Source organism: Nilaparvata lugens, chromosome 14, assembly GCF_014356525.2.
Source record: "Nilaparvata lugens isolate BPH chromosome 14, ASM1435652v1, whole genome shotgun sequence".
Lineage (NCBI taxonomy): Eukaryota > Metazoa > Arthropoda > Insecta > Hemiptera > Delphacidae > Nilaparvata > Nilaparvata lugens.
The window spans coordinates 704790-729964 of NC_052517.1; the positions used below are offsets into that span (position 1 = coordinate 704790).

Consider the following 25175-nt stretch of genomic DNA (forward strand, 5'->3'; position numbering starts at 1 on the left):
TGATGGTTAGTCCATGCTTCTTATCAATTTTTTGTGGAGAATAAAAATCGCTCAAACTCTGTTATCTTATGGTTTTTGATGCGAGAAACACGAATCTGGAATCATATTTGCAAAATTCTTCCCGTTCAAGAGATATGACTACTAGAAAATTTGGAAATTTTATGTTTGCAGCTTCATAACTTACCCTGTATAGTAGCTGGGGGTGCCAAATTTGGATCGGTTATTTCCTAGGTCATGCTTTATCTATGGTGCAAATTCCAGCAAAATCTGAGATACTTTTTGTTCCAGTGAATTCATGATGGTTAGTCCATGCTTTTTATCAATTTTTGGTGAAAAATAAAAATCGCTCAAACTCTGATATCTTATGGTTTTTGATGCGAGAAACACGAATCTGGAATCATATTTGCAAAATTCCTTACCGTTCAAGAGATATGACTACTTGAAAATTTGGAAATTTTATGTTTGCAGCTTCATAACTTACCCTGTATAGTAGCTGGGGGTGCCAAATTTGGATCTGTTATTTCCTAGGTCATGCTTTATCTATGGTGCAAATTCCAGCCAAATCTGAGATACTTTTTGTTCCAGTGAAATTCATGATGGTTAGTCCATGCTTTTTATCAATTTTTGGTGAAAAATAAAAATCGCTCAAACTCTGATATCTTATGGTTTTTGATGCGAGAAACACGAATCTGGAATCATATTTGCAAAATTCCTTACCGTTCAAGAGATATGACTACTTGAAAATTTGGAAATTTTATGTTTGCAGCTTCATAACTTACCTGTATAGTAGCTGGGGGTGCCAAATTTGGATCTGTTATTTCCTAGGTCATGCTTTATCTATGGTGCAAATTCCAGCAAAATCTGAGATACTTTTTGTTCCAGTGAAATTCATGATGGTTAGTCCATGCTTTTTATCAATTTTTGGTGAAAAATAAAAATCGCTCAAACTCTGATATCTTATGGTTTTTGATGCGAGAAACACGAATCTGGAATCATATTTGCAAAATTCCTACCGTTCAAGAGATATGACTACTTGAAAATTTGGAAATTTTATGTTTGCAGCTTCATAACTTACCCTGTATAGTAGCTGGGGGTGCCAAATTTGGCTCTGACATATCTCAGGACAAGCTTTATCTATGGTGCAAATTCCAGCCAAATCTGAGATACTTTTTGTTCCAGTGAAATTCATGATGGTTAGTCCATGCTTTTTATCAATTTTTGGTGAAAAATAAAAATCGCTCAAACTCTGATATCTTATGGTTTTTGATGCGAGAAACACGAATCTGGAATCATATTTGCAAAATTCCTTACCGTTCAAGAGATATGACTACTAGAAAATTTGGAAATTTTATGTTTGCAGCTTCATAACTTACCCTGTATAGTAGCTGGGGGTGCCAAATTTGGATCTGTTATTTCCTAGGTCATGCTTCATCTATGGTGCAAATTCCAGCCAAATCTGAGATACTTTTTGTTCCAGTGAAATTCATGATGGTTAGTCCATGCTTTTTATCAATTTTTGGTGAAAAATAAAAATCGCTCAAACTCTGATATCTTAAGGTTTTTGATGCGAGAAACACGAATCTGGAATCATACTTGCAAAATTCCTCACCGTTCGAGAGATATGACTACTTGAAAATTTGGAAATTTTATGTTTTCAGCTTCATAACTTACCCTGTATAGTAGCTGGGGGTGCCAAATTTGGCTCTGTTATTTCCCAGGTCATGCTTTATCTATGGTGCAAATTTCAGCCAAATCTGAGATACTTTTTGTTCCAGTGAAATTCATGATGGTTAGTCCATGCTCTTTATCAATTTTTGGTGGAAAATAAAAATCGCTCAAACTCTGATATCTTATGGTTTTTGATGCGAGAAACACGAATCTGGAATCATATTTGCAAAATTCCTCACCGTTCAAGAGATATGACTACTTGAAAATTTGGAAATTTTATGTTTGCAGCTTCATAACTTACCCTGTATAGTAGCTGGGGGTGCCAAATTTGGATCTGTTATTTCCTAAGTCATGCTTTATCTATGGTGCAAATTCCAGCCAAATCTGAGATACTTTTTGTTCCAGTGAAATTCATGATGGTTAGTCCATGCTTTTTATCAATTTTTGGTGAAAAATAAAAATCGCTCAAACTCTGATATCTTATGGTATTTGATGCGAGAAACACGAATCTGGAATCATATTTGCAAAATTCCCTACCGTTCAAGAGATATGACTACTAGAAAATTTGGAAATTTTATGTTTGCAGCTTCATAACTCACCCTGTATAGTAGCTGGGGGTGCCAAATTTGGATCGGTTATTTCCTAGGTCATGCTCTATCTATGGTGCAAATTCCAGCCAAATCTGAGATACTTTTTGTTCCAGTGAAATTCATGATGGTTAGTCCATGCTTTTTATCAAATTTGGTGGAAAATAAAAATCACCCGAACTCCGATATCTTATGGTTTTTGATGCGAGAAATACGAATCTGGAATCATATTTGCAAAATTCCTTACCGTTCAAGAGATATGACTACTTGAAAATTTGGAGATTTTATGTTTGCAGCTTCATAACTTACCCTGTAAAGTGACTGGGGGTGCCAAATTTGGATCTGTTATTTCCTATGTCATGCTTTATCTATGGTGCAAATTCCAGCCAAATCTGAGATACTTTTTGTTCCAGTGAAATTCATGATGGTTAGTCCATGCTTTTTATCAATTTTTTGTGGAAAATAAAAATCGCTCAAACTCTGATATCTTATGGTTTTTGATGCGAGAAACACGAATCTGGGATCATATTTGCAAAATTCCTTACAGTTCAAGGGATATGACTACTTGAAAATTTGGAAATTTTATGTTTGCAGCTTCATAACTTACCCTGTATAGTAGCTGGGGGTGCCAAATTTGTATGTGTTATTTCCTAGGTCATGCTTTATCCATGGTGCAAATTCCAGCCAAATCTGAGATACTTTTTGTTCCAGTGAAATTCATGATGGTTAGTCCATGCTTTTTATCAATTTTTGGTGAAAAATAAAAATCGCTCAAACTCTGATATCTTTTGGTTTTTGATGCGAGAAACACGAATCTGGAATCATATTTGCAAAATTCCTTACAGTTCAAGGGATATGACTACTTGAAAATTTGGAAATTTTATGTTTGCAGCTTCATAACTTACCCTGTATAGTAGCTGGGGGTGCCAAATTTGTATGTGTTATTTCCTAGGTCATGCTTTATCCATGGTGCAAATTCCAGCCAAATCTGAGATACTTTTTGTTCCAGTGAAATTCATGATGGTTAGTCCATGCTTTTTATCAATTTTTTGTGGAAAATAAAAATCGCTCAAACTCTGATATCTTATGGTCTTTGATGCGAGGAACACGAATCTGGAATCATATTTGCAAAATTCCTCACCGTTCAAGAGATATGACTACTTGAAAATTTGGAAATTTTATGTTTGCCGCTTCATAACTTACCCTGTATTGTAGCTAGGGATGCCAAATTTGGCTCTGACATATCTCAGGACATGCTTTATCTATGGTGCAAATTCCAGCCAAATCTGAGATACTTTTTGTTCCAGTGAAATTCATGATGTCCATGAAGTCCATGCTTTTTATCAATTTTTGGTGAAGGATAAAAATCGCTCAAACTCTGATATCTTATGGTTTTTGATGCGAGAAACATGAATCTGGAATCATATTTGCAAAATTCCTTACCGTTCAAGAGATATGAGTACTTGAAATTTTGAAAATTTTATGTTTGCAGCTTCATAACTTACCCTGTATAGTAGCTGGGGGTGCCAAATTTGGCTCTGACATATCTCAGGACATGCTTTATTTATGGTGCAAATTCCAGCCAAATCTGAGATACTTTTTGTTCCAGTGAAATTCATGATGGTTAGTCCATGCTTTTTATCAATTTTTGGTGAAAAATAAAAATCTCTCAAACTCTGATATCTTATGGTTTTTGATGCGAGAAACACGAATCTGGAATCATATTTGCAAAATTCCTTACCGTTCAAGAGATATGACTACTTGAAAATTTGGCAATTTTATGTTTGCAGCTTCATAACTTACCTGTATAGTAGCTGGGGGTGCCAAATTTGGATCTGTTATTCCTAGGTCATGCTTTATCTATGGTGCAAATTCCAGCCAAATCTGAGATACTTTTTTTCTGCCATATCTGCTGAATTGTTATTATATTTCCAATTTTATCTTATGACTGACTTTGTCTCCTCTATATCTATCATTTGATACCAAACTCAACAAATCAGACCATCCGTTCAGAGTTCTTGAATTTCCTTGATGAGAATTTTTCCACTAAAATCAAAAGTGTCATCAAATAAAGGTTTCTCAGACAAAACTGAATTGAACAGTTTAAATTGATTATTGTAAAAAATCACTTCTCCATGAATATACCTGCTAGATACATTTTCCAATACATCTACTTTGTTACGACTTGTCTCATTTAATGAGAATGACGGGCGATATGTACTCAGATTTGGCTGAAATTTGCACCATAAATAAAGCTTGACCTGACTAATGTCGGTGCCATATTTGGCATCCCTAGCTACTGTACAGGGTGAGTTATGCTATATATTATATACTATATACAGGGTGAGTTATGCAGCTGCAAACATAATTTTTTTCAAATTCGATTGCAGATCCGTGTTCCTCGCATCAAGGAGCCTAAGTATGCCATGTTTCAGCCTTTTTCTTATTCTCTATTGTGTAAAACATTTTTCCTACAGATACCCTGAAAAGTGGCCATTTCTGCACTAATTGCAGGCCGCAAAGAATCACTTTTCCGCTCTAGTGCGCAAAGTAATACTTTGCGTACTCCAGATTTGCAGCATGACAACGCAAAATAGTTAGTAGGTTATATGGAACACCAGTGCAGGAAAATCAAAATAAATTATGTTGGTAACACTGACTGTGGTGCACGTTATAATATTAAGGCAGTGGACAACAGTGGATGACAGTGCCAGCCTCCACATGAGTGCCGCCTTCATGCATTTACTACTACATTATTCAATTTTAAATAAATTAAAGTTTTTATTAATGATAAAATTACACAGAAGAACATTTGATGTATTTCAGGGAATTTTACCCATAATTACTCACTTTTCATATTCAATGGTAACTGTGGGAAAAATTTAATGTGAAATACGTGCGCAAAGTTCCTCTGCTGCACTCAAGAAACCATTCCGCCCTCGCCTATGGCTCGGGCGTAAACGTTTCTTTCGGTGCAGCAGACTGTCACTTTGCGCACTAGTTGCGCATTACTTGTTGCGCGAACTATTTTGGTTTGAGTTGATCCATAGTGAAATTAAAGCATGTTATTTTCCTTCTATGTTTGATTGGAGATGTCTATATCCTTTATATAATCTATATATAATGGATATATCTATATCTGATTGAGGTACACAAAGAATTCGACGTCTGTGTGTAATCATTTATATTTCTATAAGATTTCATAACAAACAGAACAATCAAAAACAATAAATAGCAATAATATTGGAAATGGAGTATAAAAGCCTGCAGCAAATCAATTTCTCAAAGCTAAGACTATTTACAAATAACAATTGAGTGCATAAATAGTTTCATAAGTTTTCAATAAATTTAGCAAAACATAGTACAAATATTTATATAAGTGTAACACTCTGTTTTTACATAAGATAACATTTGAGATCATTGTCTTTCGAATCAAGTTCAAACACAATAAAGCACATAATTAATTATATTAAAATGAAACAAACAATATTGGAATAGTAATCATAGAGCATAATACATTCTTTAATATTACACTAGAAAATTTACATACTACAGTAGAAGATCACAATATTTTTCAAGTAAAAGCTTAATCATATTTCGACTACAATAAAAATGGTGACATCAACTTCTAAACAGATTATTGCATTAATTTCTTCAACACATTAGACATTCTGTGATCGAATGATCAGCTGTTTTCAGTCAGGAACAGCTGACTGTAAGACTTTAGGTTTATGTTATTGCCCTAATCACTATTTCCAGATTTTTATGAAACTTGCAATTTTCAAGTGGCCCACCACACAGTCATAAAAAGGTAGGCGCACACAGATCGTCATCTGACGATTATATTTGATGCATTGTTTTCAATTGGAGTGCGCATACCTATACGATGCGGATAAGTATGGGCACTCCAATTGAAAACAATGCATCAAATATAATCGTCCGTCCGATGACGATCTATGTGCGCTTACCTTAATTATGCAGTTGCTATAGTGAGGTCAAAGTTATAATGGCAGTAGAGAAATATAGAAGAACAACGTTGCCGATCCTCTGTCTTGTCAATGCCTTCTATAGACGGAAGCTGATACAGGTTTATTGATGTAATATTACATAACTAACATAACTATATTAAAAACGGGAAGTCCCTGCAAGGTTCGAGGAACCTGAGCGCAGAGGCCGAGTGTTCAATGCTTAACAGTACAAGAAAATAATAATGGGATATTATTAAGAAATAGGGAAAAGAAAAAGTGAGTGAGGAAGGGAAGAGAAAGCAGAGTGAAGACATAGGGGAAAGTTAAGAATAGTTGAAGATTACATAAAAAACATGAAGTCTTTATACTAAGCTATGAGGAAATTACATTGCCAAAATTACATTGTTCGAGATTATCCATGTATGAATTTCAATTAGCAGTTTTCTATTCAATTTACTAGTGATAAAATGGTTAGGAATAAATAACATTGATGAGCTTTGATACCTGATATAAAAATTGTTTTCTACAAATTGATAAAATAGTATCTGTAATTTGAAAGGTAATAGATGAGGGACGGAGGTTATACGGTGAAACACGCAGGTTGAAAAGATTCATATGTTTATTTATGTAGATGATTAAATTTTTTATGTAATATTAACTGTTCATTCTCGTTTAAAATAATCAATTATATTTTATCAAGCGAGAAATTATATTTTTCAATATTTCATTATTAAAATGAAATATTTTGTTAGATATCTACATTGTTAAAAGACGATCTGGCAACACAGCAAAGCGAGAAAGAGATAGCGCTACCCGCTTTGTTGAATGATAGACAAGGATAGCAATACTAAACAAACACTGCCAATATAACGTGGACCTCATTATAGATCAGAGAGCTAGAATACTTTATAGTATATAACTATGGTGACATGTGTTTCATATTATTAAAACTATCATAGGCCATCTTGATATCAAAGTCTAATGTAAACATAAAATTTACAATGATACATTAAATATTATTATGGGCAGTTGTTCAAAATCAAAGACCTTAAAGATGCTTAGACTCACATGCAGCGCTAGTGTCGTACTTGGAATTGAAATCGGCCACTGAGGGGGCAACCTATAAGATTATTACATACCAATGCGTTTGTAATTTATAACATTACAAACATATAGATATAATATCTCGTTCTAAAATACTCCAATGGCGGCCTTGAATTTCAAGTGACAGCTATCATTGGGAAGGTATAGGCATTGTGGGTCAGCCTATATGGGTATAGCTATAGGCATTGTGGGTCTATATCTCTTCAACGTCTTTCATTCACGCTGAAATTACAGTCACATATTAAAAAATAATACCTATTCAGCCCTTGATTGAAATTTTGAAACATCTGGATTTTTTGGTGAGTTTTAAAGCTTCATCTTGGAAGATCTAACAAGTTCCCTAAAGCAAATTGACTTTAAAATATTGAAAATAACGGTATAAGCGTGAAGCATGTGCCTGTATATAATAAATTAATAATAATATCAACATAATATCAGCATAATATTGAATAGAAATAAGGAAAGGGGTGTCGAACCCGCGAGCTTATGCTCGAATAAGTAGTATTCACACATTAAAGAAATAGCCATAAGATTTGCTTACACTGCTGTTTCAAAGATAAATCAACATCAAATTATATAGAATTCATTAAAATACTAGGCCAATTTATAATAAACTTACAATAAAATAATAAATAGAAACAAAGCTAGCCGGTAGTTGAGCTTAATATATCATTATTTTACAAAACTATTCTAAATCTTATTTACGGCCTAAGTTACTATTGCATAGTAATAATCATCATCATCATCAAAATTCTATAGATTGCATCAATAAATTGGTGAAAATGTTATGTAAAACACTTGTAAGAGTTCGCCTCGCTCCTGTGTGGAGGGTTCAATTCTTTTACATGCTACACAAAATCACAACGAAGCTGTTTCTTCCTTTTTCAAACTAAGTTATGTAAAATCAGACGTCAACTTTCTAAGGAGAGATGCCATTTGTTCAAAATATGACGTCACTATCAACTTTCACTGGATGGGAAGGATTTATGTATAATGATTAATGACAGTTAAAAATGTGAGGATTTATGTATAATGATTAACGACAGTTAAAAATGTATGCAACACACTATGGTGTCTTTTCTGCTTGTTATAATAGAGAATGGTTGGGACAGACAACGGTTTGTCTCAGAACGGTTTGTTGCATGTTCCGACCTTGTTTACTTTACTTTTAAAACTATTCAGAATAAATCATTATTATTAAACGAAAATCCAAATTAAACGCTGTAAATCACACCGAAGACTTGTGCAACTGCAAATATTGAAAACAGGGTAAACAGCTAGATTGATTGATTGAGTACTTTATTTATGTAGATTACAATATATACTGTCTTATACACTTATATACAATAGCTTACAACACAGCAAAATTATAGATGAATTTACATGATATAGATTAAGAAAATAATTATTGAACTGTATATGATATGAAAAAGCAGTTTGTAATATAATAACTATAAATAATAATTATATTGTTATGCATCTACATAAATTGGCGGAGCTTTGGACATATCAATGTCCATTCTTTGGAAAGAATATTAAAAATATCCTCCCCACTAACTCTCTACCAAAAAGACGGAAATTCGATGAGCGCTACTGCACAAAAATTATATATGTTCACACTGTTGTCAATATTTGCCGTTGCACAAGTCTTCGGGGTGATTTGCAGCATTTAATTGGGATTTTCGTTCAATAATAATAAATTCATTAGCATTGCAATATCTCAGTAATTTCCACCTGTATTCAGAATTATTTGAGCACTCTACAATTTCGACTCAGCAATTTTATCATTGTAGTTGAGAGCACGCCCACTGGAGCCCTGTTCCCGATTTGGATTTTTAGCCTCTCAAGTAAGATATAGTGAGATTCACGTTTTAGAGTCAGAAGAAATGATAGGACGGCATTGTTGCCAGTATTCCAAGTAGGTGTTGAGTGTTGCTTTAAACGCGTTTTTCCCTTTTCAGAGTTTTTTCCCTCAGAGGGAAATTCCATTTCACAGCTGTGACTCACGTCATCCCGCTATATCCGATCCAGGCCTACTTTCGATTGTTGATTCTATCTGAAATATTACAGGATGGCGCTAAAAAGTCTATTAGTAATTTACATTTAGTAATACCATAGTGAAGAAATAGCATAAATGCCATGGTACATGACCGTTATGGTGCAAATGTCACTGTTAACTGAAGACAATAGTCCTCAGTGAGGTCCACGTTATAATGGCAGTGGAGAAAGATAAAGGAGAACAACGTTGCCGATCCTAACTGTCTTGTCAATGCCTTCTATAGATGGAAGCTGCTAAATACTATCCAGTGACCTGGCTGGCTCAGGTCTGGTAGCTGATACAGCTTTATTGATGTAATTGTAGTATTAACTGTTCATTCTCGTTTGAAATAATCAATTATATTTTACTAAACAAAAAATTATATTTCATGAGTTGATCAAATTTTTTGGTTGTGGTATTGAATTCAGTTGACTCAATGACAGACACCTCTATTATGCTTTCTCAACTGAGCTTAGACCTTCTAACCTATTACAATGTAAGTTTCAAAATAGAGATGCTCCCCATGTTATTTAAATGGAGTCACTTTTACTCCCTAGGGAGTTTTTCTGTTTTTTACTACCGAGAGCGAAAAAGTGACACTTTAGTATTAGGTTTCAGGGAGTAAAGTAAGTACTTTAGACAGTAGGTGGAGGAAAATTATATTTTTCTAGAACTGCGCGTAAAGAAAGAATTTACATACTCGATTCTCCTCGTAAAACAGCTTATTTCTGAGGAGAATCTACTTTTTCGCTCACTAACCATCTGCGCATGCGCAGTAGACTTTCTTTACGCTCGCAAATCATTTGCGCATGCGCAGGAGAGTTTCTTTACGCTCGCTAATCAGCTGATGATAAGCAGCTCGCCAAAAGACAAACCACTCTCGGTCAGATCTTAACCTAATTGTAGTCGATAATTGTACCGATTCTACAGCCATGATGGATATCAGTGTAGACGAATTATTATAAACTCCGCCAGATATAAGTGATTTAACAAGTTTGTGCAGTTGTAGAAAATAATTTGTATGTAATTCGCGCGTAATGCTTCTTTATCGCTCTTGCAAAATTATCACGCTCCACTTCGCGTCGCTTGATAACTGTTTTGCGCGAGCGATAAAGTCGCGCATTACGCTCTTAATACATAAATAGCTATTTTCAATAATTTCATAATTAATATGAGATATTCTGTTAATTAATTATTAATTCTACATTGTTAAAAGCCGATCTGGCAACAGAGCAAAGCGAGAAAGAGATAGCGCTATCCGCTTTGTTGAATGATAGACAAGGATAGCAACACCATTGCTAATCAAACACTGCCATTATAACGTGGACCTCACCAGTTGTTTTTGGTGAAGCTATGTGACGCTGGTAGTTTCTCATACTGTGCCCTTCTTACAGTCTTAAGGTGCGTACAGAGCGACATGAGCAATTCACTCTTAATCAGCTGATTATATCTGTATTTTTACAGAAACGGTAAGATACAGATATAAAAAGCTTGGCATAAGCTGATTAAAAGTGAATTGCTCATGTCGCGGCGCGTATATCTGTACGCACGTTTACACTCCCAACAACACACTAATAATAGTCAGTAGTCGACGACATTGAAATTTGTAAATAAACGACTTTATTATAAATAAATGTGAAGTAGTAAGGGTATAACGGAAATATAGTGAGGTCCACGTTATAATGGCAGAGTGTGATTTGCAATGGTGTTGCTATCCTTGTCTATCGTTCAACAAAGCAGATGGCGCTATCTCTTTCACGCATTACGATTTTGCCACATCGTTTATCAACAATGTAGAAATTCAACTAATTGACAAGATATTTAATCTCAATCATGGAAATTTATTATTACATCTTAAAAAAATATTTTTTCTTGACAAATAGACTAGTAGTTCTGTGAACAGTAGACCTCACGCAGTATTCTCATCCACAAGTACCTGATTGAAACTATAGACCTTATGGAAATACAGCAATAGACTGGCTTCTCCACACATCTGTGTAATCACTTGTCAGCTGATTTATGATGAATAATTCTATAGTCTGATTTTTACTCTAATATTGGCGTATGAAGGAGACTCCTTTTTCCTCAAATATTATCCTTGAAATACAAAATTTCCAAAAACCTTGTATATACGTAGACGCGCAATTAAAAAAGAACATACCTGTCAAATTTCATGAAAATCTATTACCGTGTTTCATCGAAAATGCGCAACATATAAACATTAAGAGAAATGCCAAACCGTCGACTTGAATCTTAGACCTCACTTCGCTCGGTCAATAATATGATTACCTATTTTCAACAATAATGAACAGTTAAATTCATGAGATATATGAGTATCAGCTGATTGGGTGGCAAGGCTGAGATGTGGCAACCCTTTTCTCCTATCTTCCTACACTGCCATTATAACGTGGACCTCACTATACCTCAGCATCCAAGATGGCGGCGCACTAGACGTGCGACTCGAGCGGCGTAGTGACCCCGACACCCTCACCCCCCCACGGAGCGACGACCAGCGTACAGCAGGCAGAGCGCGCGGCTCGACTGAGGTCCGGCGATGAGGTTCGCCTGTGCTGGTAGGTGGCCTCCGAACCACCGGCACCCGAGCCACTGTCACTGCGTCCAGTTTCGACTGCGTCCAGCGCCCACGTCAGGTCCTTGGTGCCTCCGACTGTGTGACGCCGTTTGATGGCGCATTTGCGTGTGTTGGTTCCCCCTCCCCCTCCCCCTCCCGTACTACTACTGGTCGCTGCTACACCGTTCTTACGTTTGCTTGCCTACAATTCGACAATCAATCAATCATTTCATTCAAATCGATACAATATACATAAAAGAAATACACAAAACACAAAAATCACACTCAAATAGTTATTTGTATATCTAGAGTGAAAAGTACGACTTTTTCTCCCTGAGAGAAAAGTTTGAAGCCCGAGGCGAAGCCGAGGGCAACAATTTTCCTGAGGGAGAAAAAACATTTTTCACTCGTGATATACACAACATTTTTCCTCCACCTACATTTTTATAAAAACTGCTAATAAAATAATTTTTAAAAACGTATGTGACCAAACAATGTGTTACAACATAATCTAAAAATTGTAATCACAGTTCTCCTCCGACAGCACTATCTGTCGGCTAAAGTTGTAACAACAATGACAGCCAAAACTACAGCTATGATGAAGTTCCCGTTTCAAATTTGATTAGTTAATAAGTAATATTCATTGGCTGATATTTCGAATAACATGGAATAAAAGAAAAAAATATATACATTTTTTTTAGTATAGTGATATGAAGTTTGTAATAATAATTTCAGCATCAAACATAAATTTTATATATCGATCAAATGTGTGGTTGAGGTATTGTATTTAGTTGGTTTAATGACTACTCTATATGCTTCCTCATCTGAGCTTAGACCTTCTAACCTATTATAATGTAAGTTTTTAAAATAGAGATGCTTCCCATGTTATTTAAATGGAGTCACTTTTCCTCCCTAGGGAGTTTTTCTGTTTTTTACTACCGAGAGCGAAAAAGTGACACTTTACTATTATGTTTCAGGGAGTAAAGTAAGTACTTTAGCCAGTAGGTGGAGGAAAAATAAATTTCTAATAAAATACAAAAACAGTCTTCATGGCGGGTTGTGCTGAAAAAAAAAGAAAGGAGGGAAAATACCAACTATGGTTTTCCATGTAATAGGCAGGTAGGGGTATGAAAGTAAGGAATGAAAGGTGAAGAGGAGAAGAAAAGGGAAGTATTGGAGAAGAAAGTGGGAAAAAAGAGAAAAAAATGTGCAAAAGGTGTAAGCGAGTCCACTTTCTAAATTAATAGAAACACCTTCAATGCATTCACAACACAAGTCATTCATATTTTTAGAGCCAACTTCATATTATAAATTATATTTTCGAACACTTGATACGCTAGATTCAAGTTTATATATTACATCCCTGATTAAGCTGATTTACGACTCACACTGGCGCACAAGGAATCTTCCTTGCAATTATTGCCGGTAAAATGAGTACAACTGGGATTTCAGTTAAATATGTTATATCTAATTTATTTTATTATTTCTAGAATAGAGTATATTCTGAATTTCTGTATGATGTACCCAATTATTATGTGAATTTGTAATTGTATTAATCTTGTATATATGGCAAATAATAATTTTGAATTGAATTTCTATTATTGGAAACGTTTTTCCTTGATGAAATGAAACATTCCTAAATAATTCAAAATAGCTGAAACTTTACTCTGTTCTCTTTTTGTGTTCATTTTCTAGTTTTTCGAAATTTAATTTAAACGTGGACTGCGACTGCGCCCCCTTTCAGGAAGCCAATTTTATTTTTCAGTGAATAACTCGGCCTGTATTGTAGCGAAACGTCTCATATAGCAACATCATGGATTTTGCAAGAATGGTCAGAACTTAAATGAGAAAAAATGAGGTAACCTTGTGCTATTCCTCTCCCAAATTTAGGTAAGGTTACACATAGTCCGAAATGGGTTAAGTCTTGTAGTTGTTAACTTCAAAAAATCTGAGAGATTTGCATTTTTCATGAAATCCATGGATTTTTGCAAAAATGGTCAATAATTGAAATCGCTCAAACTGTCAGGAATGATAGTACTTGACGAGAGCAACAATAATATGTCATCACATTGGCCAAATTCACTCCTATTCTTCAGTTATAAGCATTTGAAGATGAGTGATTTCTCTGATCTGAGAATGGAGGTAAGATTCTATGTTTGAGTGAATAACTTGGCCTGTATTGTAGCGAAACGTCTCATATTATAGCACAACACTTGTTAGGTGGTCAACCTCTATCCATAGCCCCAATATCAACCAAATCTGGGAGATTTGCATTTTTCATGTAAAAGCCCACAAAATTTTTTTGATTGAAACAAAAAGTATCTCAGATTTGGTTGAAATTTGAATCATAGATAGTGCTTGACCTAAGAAATGTCTAAACAGCTGTTCAAAGTCTGAAACTTAGGTATATCCCCCGAGCTCGGAAATCGGCCCTAAATGTTGCAGTTTCTAAAGCGCACGTTCAAACAACAATTAAACAGTTTATTACAGTGAACCGCATGAAAATAGTCCGATGAGAGCGGATGCAACGTTGCCAAACAGGAGTTGATCAACGTTGTCCACAGCTGAATATAAACTACAATCAATTGATTTTATATCTATATATATAAAAGCGAAATGGCACTCACTGACTGACTGATTGACTGACTGACTCACTCACTCACTCACTCACTCACTCGCAGAACTAAAAATCTACCGGACCAAAAACGTTCAAATTTGGTAGGTATGTTCAGTTGGCCCTTTAGAGGCGCACTAAGAAATCTTTTGGCAATATTTCAACTCTAAGGGTTATTTTTAAGGGTTTAAAGTTCGTCTTTTAGCATGTATATTCTTCTTCTCCCAATCTCTTAATTATAATTGAAGTTTCCATATCATATGTTACTATAGAACAATAATCTAGAAAGAGTACCTCTTCGAAACAGTTGTTAACTGGCAACTAAATTAATAATTTTGTCAGGTTGGCATTAAGTTGAGTTGACTTTGTTAGGTTGGCACCAAGTTGAAGATTTAAATGCAATTATCGCGGAAAAATTGATTGGGCACTGCTACTTCAATCCTGGGAATATTATATTACTAGCCATCAGGCTCGCTTCGCTCGCCATATCCGTTTAGCCAGACGTTTAGTCTGGACCCCCGACTGGATTGTCCTAACATATGATAAAAATGCTCAAATGAAAAATGCAGGCGAGCGAAGCGAGCCTGCTGATCTCATTCTTGGACGATCCAGTCGGGGGTCCAGGGGGCGGAGCCCTCTGGCTAGACGGATATGGCGAGCGAAGCGAGCCTGACGGCTAGTTAATAATAAATCTGACAAACTGGCGACGTCTATAGGTGTGGGGTTGAGGAAGTACATTAGCTCTTTGGACAATTTTCGTGTAGTAGACTATAGTAAGAAATTTATATATTTCGTGACGCGGCCGGGAAGAAACGGTTTGCAGGGGCCGAGACACACGAGGCGGCGGCACGCGGCACGACAGGATTATTTTATCAACTTCCACATATGTATATTGTTGAATTGAATACCTCCAAGCACATGGTCTTGAATGAGAAGGCAGTCAACAAGGATATTTTGTTCTACTAACCTGTTGCTGGCTAGCCTGGTGCAACAGGGATATTTTGTTTTACTAGCCTGTTGTTGGCTAGCCTGGAGCAACAGGGATATTTTGTTTTACTAACCTGTTGCTGGCTGGCCTGGCGCAACAGGGATATTTTGTTCTACTAACCTGTTGCTGGCTAGCCTGGCGCAACAGGGATATTTTGTTTTACTAACCTGTTGTTGGCTGGCCTGTCGCCGCCGATAGAGATTCGATTCGGTCTTCTCTGACTTGGTGAGCGAATCACTGCGTTTCAACGCGCGATCTGAACTGCGACGCGATATCTTGCTCTCCCCAGCCGCCAGCAAATCGTCTGCGTTTTTCAACGCGCGTTTCTCCAACGATTCACTGCGTCGCACCTATAATATATCCAAAACCAATTAATATAATATCTATCATTAATTTCCTAAACATTACAAACAAATATACTAAACTACAGATGAAAATAAATAGGAAATTGCATTAGTTCAAAAGCTAATTAGTGAATTCAAAACAAAAAACATAATAAAAGAAAATACTTAATTTTATAATCGAAAGTATAAAATAATTAAAATAAAAATTAAGCATAAATAATACCAAAATCATAATTAGATACTTCTCAATGGTAATCCGGCATCACCAGCAAAAGGAATCAAGCCTTGCCCGCTGGTGAGAGTTGCAATCAGCTAGTTACATTGGTTTTTTCCTAGTTTTATACAATAATATAGAACAAAAATAATCCACACTTAAAAATATGTTTTTTAAAAAATTAGATAATGCTTTCAATTGAAAAGAAATAGTTTTCTCTTATCCAATTTTTTAGTATTTTGTAATTAATTTTTGCTTCCAGATCAAAAGGCAAATCATTTATGAATCTTGTACTTATATAAATGAGCTGTCTTCTAACTACTGTTAGTTTTGTTTTATAAATTTTATATTTATAGGTTGTATTTGGTCTAAAATCATATTGAAGTCTGTATAATATTTATAAAATATTCAACCATATCATTGACATCATCGAAAGCACCATTTATAATAGGAGACCAACTTTCCTCAGCCAATAACTGTCTTAAGATGTCATAATTGATTTTCTTTATATTCACGGGAGCTATTCTATCCTTCAACAATACAGTCTAGATATCCCAGATGAAGAGAAACCGAAAAATGATCTGAAACATAAGTTTTCAAAATATTTCCCATTTTACAATTTAATTTTCTATCATTATTTCTTGGAAAAAATATAATCCAGACAAGACATCGAAGTCTCTGTTACTCTTGTATTTCCATTAATATAATACTTAAATCCGTTGCTACTAAATATATCTATATACTCAATAGTGAGCTTGTTATTTAAACCCATGTTCAAGTTCATATCACCTGCTACACAGACGTCAATATCTCTTGGAATTGATGTTATATAATTATCTAAACTCGTTAAGAATCTAGGTAAATTGCAGCTAGGGGATCTATACATGCCAATCAAATTTAAATATTTACCACTGATGGTTTTAATATTAAGGAATATAGAGTTGCATTCTTCAATATCGCAGTCTAATGTAGTAAAGTCTATTGTATATTTCACATATCAACTATCGCATTTATTAACTTTTTAACTGTTATTAACCACCCTGTAACCTGGAATGTTGAATGTAAAAGGGATATTTTCATTCATCCATGTTTCTGTAAGGATTATTACGTCGTAAGAAGTTTGACAGCTTTGAATAATACACAAAAATTCATTGAAATTACTGCCTAAACTACGGACATTCATTACATAAGTATTGAAAAAAGTTACATCTTTATTTTCACTACCAGGTAAGTAACTTAAATAATCATCTATTTCATTGAAATTCATCACAAGAAAAATTAATCACAATTAAACGCTGTTAGGCTCAACTCACACTTAGGCGACTCAGGTGGAGAAGTGACTGGACTCTAGTGGAGAGCATGTGTTTCCAAATGGTGACACTCAGACCAGTCGATTCTAGTCTCCGCGACGTCACCATTTGCAAACACATGCTCTCCACTAGAGTCCAGTCTCTTCTCCACCTGAGTCGCCTAAGTGTCAGTTGAGCCTAAATCACCCCGAAGAATTCTGCTACTGCAAATATTGACAACAGGGTAAACAGCTATAGTGAGGTCCACGTTATAATGATAGTGTTTGATTAGAAATAGTATTGCTATCCTTGTCAATCATTCAACAAAGCGGTTAGCGCTATCTCTTTCTCGCTTTGCTCTGAAGATTTTTTTTTTGAAATTGCTGTGACCTCAGGGCTGGGAAAACTAGATGTAGTTTAATATTATTCAATTGACGTGTCATACACTGTTAGAGCTATGCTCATAAATACAGTTTCACATGACAAAATAATAATAATATTGAAAAATAAAATTGCTTGATAAAATAATATAATAATTGATTACTTTAAACAAGAATGAACAGTTAATATTACATCAATAAACCTGTATCAGCTACCGTCTATTGACAAGACAGTGAGGATCGGCAACGTTGTTCTCCTATCTTTCTTCACTGCCATTATAACGTGGACCAAACTATAGATTGAAATTCGATGAGCGCTACTATACAAAAATTATCTGTCAGCCCGGGAATTGTTTGTTCGATAAAATTAATGAATAATAAAAAAAAGTAAAGTAAATTCGTATGGCTTTTGTTGGTGGGGAGTCCCTTGCGGGCAGATCCCACCGCCCGAATATATAATTTAAGCCGTTAATGGGCCTTACGACTGTCATACTTCAGCCGGGACCGACAGTTAACGTGCCCATCCGATAACACGGGAGTGATCTGGTTAAAAAACTATCTAGTAATGAGAGGGTTTGAGCCTGGCATCTCTGTGCTGCTTCATATCGATAATTTTTTGAATATGTGAATTAATATGCTGAATAATATTATTAATATCGATTATTACCTTGCAAACAAAGGCGGCTTCATCATCATCCTTTTTCTGCTCCTGTAAAATGACTTTACAGGACAGAGGATCCTTGGTGAGCACACTGTCGTCCTTCTTCTCTTCGCCCTCTCCTTCTTCCTCTGCTTCTCCTTCCACTCGTTTCTTCTTCTTCTTTCCTTCTAGTGATAATGATGATTGTTCGTCCCCCTCATCCCCCTCTTCATTGACACTCTGCTGTTTGCTTTCCTGGCTGCTGCCGCCGCCGCCGGTTGATGAGTTGCTACGGTTCAACTGTCAACAAATATTATATTTATCAATCTATTTAATTATTAATAATATCGGGGAGTACAAAAGCATAAAAAATTCATTACGAAAGAAGAAATTATAATAACATTCATAGTTCATACAGAAATGTTCTATCTAATCACAGTGAATTGTTTTGGTAGAGAGTTAGTGGGGAGGATATTTTTAATATTCTTTCCGAAGAATGGACATTGATATGTCCAAAGCTCCGCCAATTTATGTAGATGCATAACAATATAATTATCTATAGTTATTATATTACAAATTGCTTTTTCATATCATATACAGTTCAATAATTATTTTCTTAGTCTATATTATGTAAATTCATCTATAATTTTGCTGTATTGTAAGCTATTGTATATAAGTGTATAAGCCATTATATATTGTAATCTACATAAATAAAGTACTCAATCAATCAATCAATCACAAAGGACGGTTGCACAAAAGCCGGTTAACTTTTAATCCTGATTAACTTCACGTGAACCAAATCAGAGAAGACCATTTCAAAAAGATGGATCTACTGCAATTAATCAGGATTGAAAATGACCCGGCTTTTTTACAACCGGCACTAAGTACCTGATTCAATGATTACAAAATTTCAACAGCTGAGACATAATTTTGACACAGTCCCACACACATGAACTCGCTCACTCACTTCCATCACTAACAGACGACGAAATAATTATTATCAGCTGTTTTTCCAAGGATGAATAAAATTTATCCTTTTAATGTCCTTCAGCGAGTTTTCCCAGGGATGAGATCTAGTGCAATCGAATTTTTATATTATAAACCTACTAGTAGTTCTGTGAACAGTAGACCTCACGCAGTATTCTCATCCACAAGTACCTGATTGAAACTATAGACCTTATGGAAATACAGCAATAGACTGGCTTCTCCACAGATCTGTGTAATCACTTGTCAGCTGATTTATGATGAATAATTCTATAGTCTGATTTTTACTCTAATATTGGCGTATGAAGGAGGCTCCTTTTTCCTTTTATATTAGCCTTGGAATGTAAAATTTCCAAAAACCTTGTATATACGTCGACGCGCAATTGAAAAAGGAACATACCTGTCAAATTTCATGAAAATCTATTACCGCTTTTCGCAGTAAATGCGCAACATATAAACATTTAAACATTAAGAGAAATGCCAAACCGTCGACTTGAATCTTAGACCTCACTTCGCTCGGTCAACTATGTTCTGAATTTCGTGAGAATCGTTATAGCCGTTTTCGAGATCCGGTGAAATACAAACATCTAAATTCTAAACATTCAAACAGAAATTACTCGTTTACTAGTATAGGATAAGCCTACCTGATAGCAGTGTTGACTGGAGCCGGCAGAAGTAGTAGAGGTGGACCGATGCAGGCTGGGATCACGGAAGGCGGGTGACGTCACATCGGCTGATGTCGATGACGTCACGTCTGCCGTCACATCATCTGCCGGGTCCCCAGCCACAGGTGGCTCCACTTCTGCCGTGACCGCAGCAGCCGACCCAGAAAGCAGTGAGCGCATTTTCGCATCAAACGTCGACGTCAGACTCGATAGCAGGTCTTCGCCTAAACAACATTCCATCATTGAATATTAGTCAATAAATTCATACATTTATCGATTAAGACAATATCTATACTATAATAAAGGAAAGAATTGGCTTATACACGTACGGGATAGGAAAATTATGTTTGACGCATCATCACGTCTCAACTACTCAACTCATTAACTTGACATTTTGCATATAGATTCTTAATTAACCGAGGATGGTTATAGGCCTATTTTCAATTCTTCAAGATTCCACTCGGTCAAGTTTTTGAATAGACCCTTGCGGAGCACGGGTTACCTGCTAGTATAGGAATAAAATCAATATCGACTATTGAAGCTCATGGAAACTGTAAAGTTTAGATTATTAAATAAAAATACTAAGAAATTGTGAAAAACCCACAGATTTATTGATAGTTACAAAGAACGGTTTCGGTTGTTACACCATTGTCAAACTTGACTTAGTTTATCAGAGATTGACAATGGTGTAACAACCGAAACCGGTCTTTCTTCTTCTTCTGCTTCAATCGTCCGATTGGTTGGCAGCTTTCCATCTTTGTCTGTCCAGAGCCAGCTGTTTTAGTTGGGTATAGCTCTGGACCCCAAGATCCCGGGTTATCTGCTTCAAATATTGTAGCCGGGGTCTTCCACGAGCCCGTTGTCCACTGATTGCACCTTCCAGTATTGTTAGCGCGAATTCGCTGTGTCTTATAATATGTCCTATCCAAGAATGCCGTCTGTCCCTAGAGATTTCAATAGAGTTTTTTTGTGTCTCTTCAGCCCTTTGAAATACTTCTTCATTTGTTATTCTATCGGTCCATTTTATTTTCAGCATTCGCCTCCAACACCATACTTCAAATGCATTAATTGCCTTTTCTTCCGCCTTACCGATAGTCCATGTCTCTGAGCCATATAGTGCAATAATCCAGATACAACTCTTTATAAGTCTCTTTCTCAAATCCAAATTCAGACTTTCTAAGTATCAATAAATCTGTGGTTTTGTGACAATTTCTAAGTATTTTTATTTAATATGAATAATTAAAATAACCACAATATCAACTTCTCAACTACACAAAAAGTAAAGTTTAGACTTGCAATAAGTAATTTTCTCATTATTCAATGAGCTTTCATTTTTCTAATAGTTGGAAATTTTTACTATCTAACAGCTTCTCCAAAATAAGTAAATTCATTTTCCTGACATGAATAAAAATTTCAACATTTATAATTTTGGATGGATGACGTTGTCTAGTACACGCTTCACAATGGCACTTCACAAAAGGCTTCTAAAAGTCAAAAGTGTACAATTTATGATTGTTCAACATTAACTTTAGTTATTTCTAGTGAAATTAGAATCGAGTATTAATTTTAAAACAAGCAACTCCAAGTCTAGGCGAACTTATGATGAATTTTAGTAAAATTTATATTTAGACTGTGAAATTTTGTTATTTTTATTTTAGTGTTTCTACATAACCTCATTTGGACTATTTTCTATCAAAAAAAGGGAGAGAAACAGTTTTGGGTTTATCCTGTTGATTCTCTCCTAATCATTAATTTGATATTGTGTGAATGGAATGAAATAAATAAATAAATTTAAATCTAGTTTGACTAGACAATACTATTGTTGTCAGGTACATTTTTAGTAGATGAGATTAAAACTAAAACGCAGCTATTTCTATTAAATGATTTCAAACCACACTCAATATTAACCCTGTTAAAATTATTCAGGCAATGATGTATTATTCTATGATGATTATTATGGGACTTCAACCACTACCACCGTAAACCAAGCCGTAGTGCATTCTGGTGACGTCAGCACAGGTAGGGCTCCCTACACCAATAAAAACACTAGCTGATATAGATCACCTGAAATCAACAAATTTTTACTGGTGTAGGAGCCCTACCTGTGCTGACGTCACCAGAATGCACTTACGGCTTTGTTCACGGAGGTTGTGCTTCAACCCTATCTGCTGTACATTTTTGGGGTTACAAGAAAATCAATACGTATTTACATCATTTATGAGACAAAAGCAAGCTGAAAACAACTGAAATTTGTGGGTTAACCTTTACAGAATAGAGACGCTGGGAAGTCTAGTCGATGAAGCCAACATCTACTGCCATATCGCCCCATCGTGACGTCAGCATCGGATAGAAAATTTTCAGATTGTGTTTATTTCAGATGTAAGTAAATTATTATTGACCGAGCGAAGTGAGGTCTAAGATTCAAGTCGACGGTTTGGCATTTCTCTTAATATTTAAATGTTTATATGTTGTGCATTTACGGCGAAACGCGGTGATAGATTTTCATGAAAATTGACAGGTATGTTCCTTTTTAAATTACGCGTCGACTTATATACAAGGTTTTTGGAAATTTTGCATTTAAAGGATAATATGAAAGGAAAAAGGAGCCTCCTTCATACGCCAATATTGGAGTAAAAATCAGACTATAGAATATTATTCATCATAAATCAGCTGTCTGGTGGACTATAATACTACCCGTTCAAAAACATCGAACATCTTGAAAATGTAACTTTTAATCAACGTTAGTAGACAGTTGATAACAGCGCTCACGTTTATTTAGGATTTTTTCTAGACACTTTAAATTGATAAATTATTTATTTATTATTGAGAAAACATAACAATAGATCAATGTAACTTACTGAGCGCGAGGTCTACTGTTCACAGAACTACTAGTTTATGAAAATGGCAAACTCCCGCTGAAATAGACACAATCAAACAAACTCTACCAAAAATTTTTCTATCCGATGCTGACGTCACGATGGGGCGATATGGCAGTAGATGTTGGCTTCAGAGACTAGACTTGCCAGCGTGTCTATTCTATAACTGGTCTAAGGGGTTAAGTTACACAGCACAGCAAACCATCTCTCTCGGGTTAAAACCAAGCAACTTGCTAATAAATCCTGTTTCTTTCTCACACACTCTCTCTCTATCACCCCTTCTCCTTCCTCTTCTTCCCCTCTCACTTCTCCTTCTTCACTGGCGTCTTGATCTCAGACCACCCAGCACAGACAATGTACTGCGGATCCTCTTACCTATATTAATACATTCAATCAGGTCTTAAAATTAACAAAACGACAATGGTAGCTTACACTAAAAGCCTGGTTTTCACTGGTGGAGTTAGTGGTCGAGTAACTGGCATACTAACTCTACTCTACTTACTTGGTCGAGTAACTGGTTTCACTACAATTGAGAATAGTGGGTAAAGTGTGTTGACAACTAACCTTAAAATGTCAATACTTTTCAATAAATTAACACTTAAATAAATTAATACTTTTTTAATAAATAACAATACTTCTTAAACTTGATAGCCTTTGGCACGACTCTACTCTACTAGCTGGAGACTGTTTTCATTAGCATAGTAGTGGCAGAGTAGAGTGAGAAGCGGTGGTGGGGGAAGGCAAGTGGTACAGTACTAAAGAAAAGATACACAAGGAGCTTTAATGTATGTATCTTTCCCTAAGCAACAAATGCTCGTTTGTATCTTCTCAAAAGCAACGTGTTGCATCCGAAACGACACACAAGGGGCTTTAATTTTAATTTATCTTTCCCTAAGCAACAAATGCTCGTTTGTATCTTCTCAAAAGCAACGTGTTGCATCCGAAAAGATACACAAGGGGCTTTAATGTATCTTTCCCTAAGCAACAGATTAGATTGACAAAACAGAGGATCGGCAACGTCTGTCTCCTATCTTTGGTAGAGAGTTAGTGGGGAGGATATGTTTAATATTCTTTCCAAAGAATGGACATTGATATGTCCAAAGCTCCGCCAATTTATGTAGATGCATAACAATATAATTATCTATAGTTATTATATTACAAATTACTTTTTCATATCATATACAGTTCAATAATTATTTTCTTAGTCTATATTATGTAAATTCATCTATAATTTTGCTGTATTGTAAGCTATTGTATATAAGTGTATAAGCCAGTATATATTGTAATCTACATAAATAAAGTACTCAATCAATCAATCAATCTTTCTTCACTGCCATTATAACGTGGACCTACTATAATGGATCACGACCAACTGGTGGCCTAATGTAATACGGACCTTGAAAGACACTTTCAACCTAACCTAACCTAACCTAACCTAACCATATATGAACCAACCTGAGGGTGGACTCTCGTCTTGGTTAGCGCTAAAGTCCAATTCTCTCTTGGGTCGGTCTTCCACAGCTGTGGCTCCAACACGCTGTAGCATCGCCTTTGTCTCCTGTTCAAACCTGCAACAACAAATTAGTCAACAATTATAATCGCCCCTCAGCAATGATAGTACTTGACGAGAGCAACAACTATATGTCATCACATGAAAATTATTCAAATGCTAATAAATTAATTATTATTAGGCGAAAAATCCTAATTGAATGCTGTAAATCCTCCCGAAGACTTGTGCTACTGCAAATATTGACAACAGGGTAAACAGCTAGATGGAAATTCGATGAGCGCTACTATTCAAAAATTATTTGTCAATTCCCGGGCTGAAAAATAATTTTTGAATAGAAGCGCTCATCGAATTTCCTTCTAGCTGTTTACCTCTAATTTGCTTCTAGATTACGTCCTAAAGACTCCAGTCATGGAGTATAAGACAAGTTATGTTATTACATAATAATTCTACACTAAGTAGTTCAACCTAGTTTAGGTTTGAAAGGAATTCTTTTACACTATAAAAAGCTCTATCAACTAAATATTTTTTCATTTGTTTTTTGAAAATCTTCAAATCATCATTACTTTTCAAGATTTGAGGTAGCTTGTTATAAAATGTCCTACCAATATAATCTGGTTTTTGTTCAAATAACCTACTATTGTGACCCATTATATGATAATCTGCTCTGTTTCGCGTATTATACTCATGAACATCTGAATTCTGGATCACACCACTCGTTTTCACATGCATTACAA

General features: G+C 35.4%; 1 protein-coding gene across 1 annotated transcript; it reads right to left on the bottom strand.

The window, feature by feature from the left end:
• Positions 1–11463: 11463 nt before the first annotated feature.
• LOC120354135 lies at positions 11464–24522 on the bottom strand. The gene is made up of 5 exons (XM_039440445.1): positions 24387–24522; positions 20035–20279; positions 18434–18706; positions 15707–15889; positions 11464–12139 (listed from the first exon to the last, which is right to left on the bottom strand). The coding sequence occupies exons 1-5, from the start codon at positions 24475–24477 to the stop codon at positions 11813–11815; spliced, it is 1119 nt and encodes a 372-aa protein (XP_039296379.1). The 5' UTR covers positions 24478–24522; the 3' UTR covers positions 11464–11812.
• Between the last annotated feature and the right edge of the window lie 653 nt (positions 24523–25175).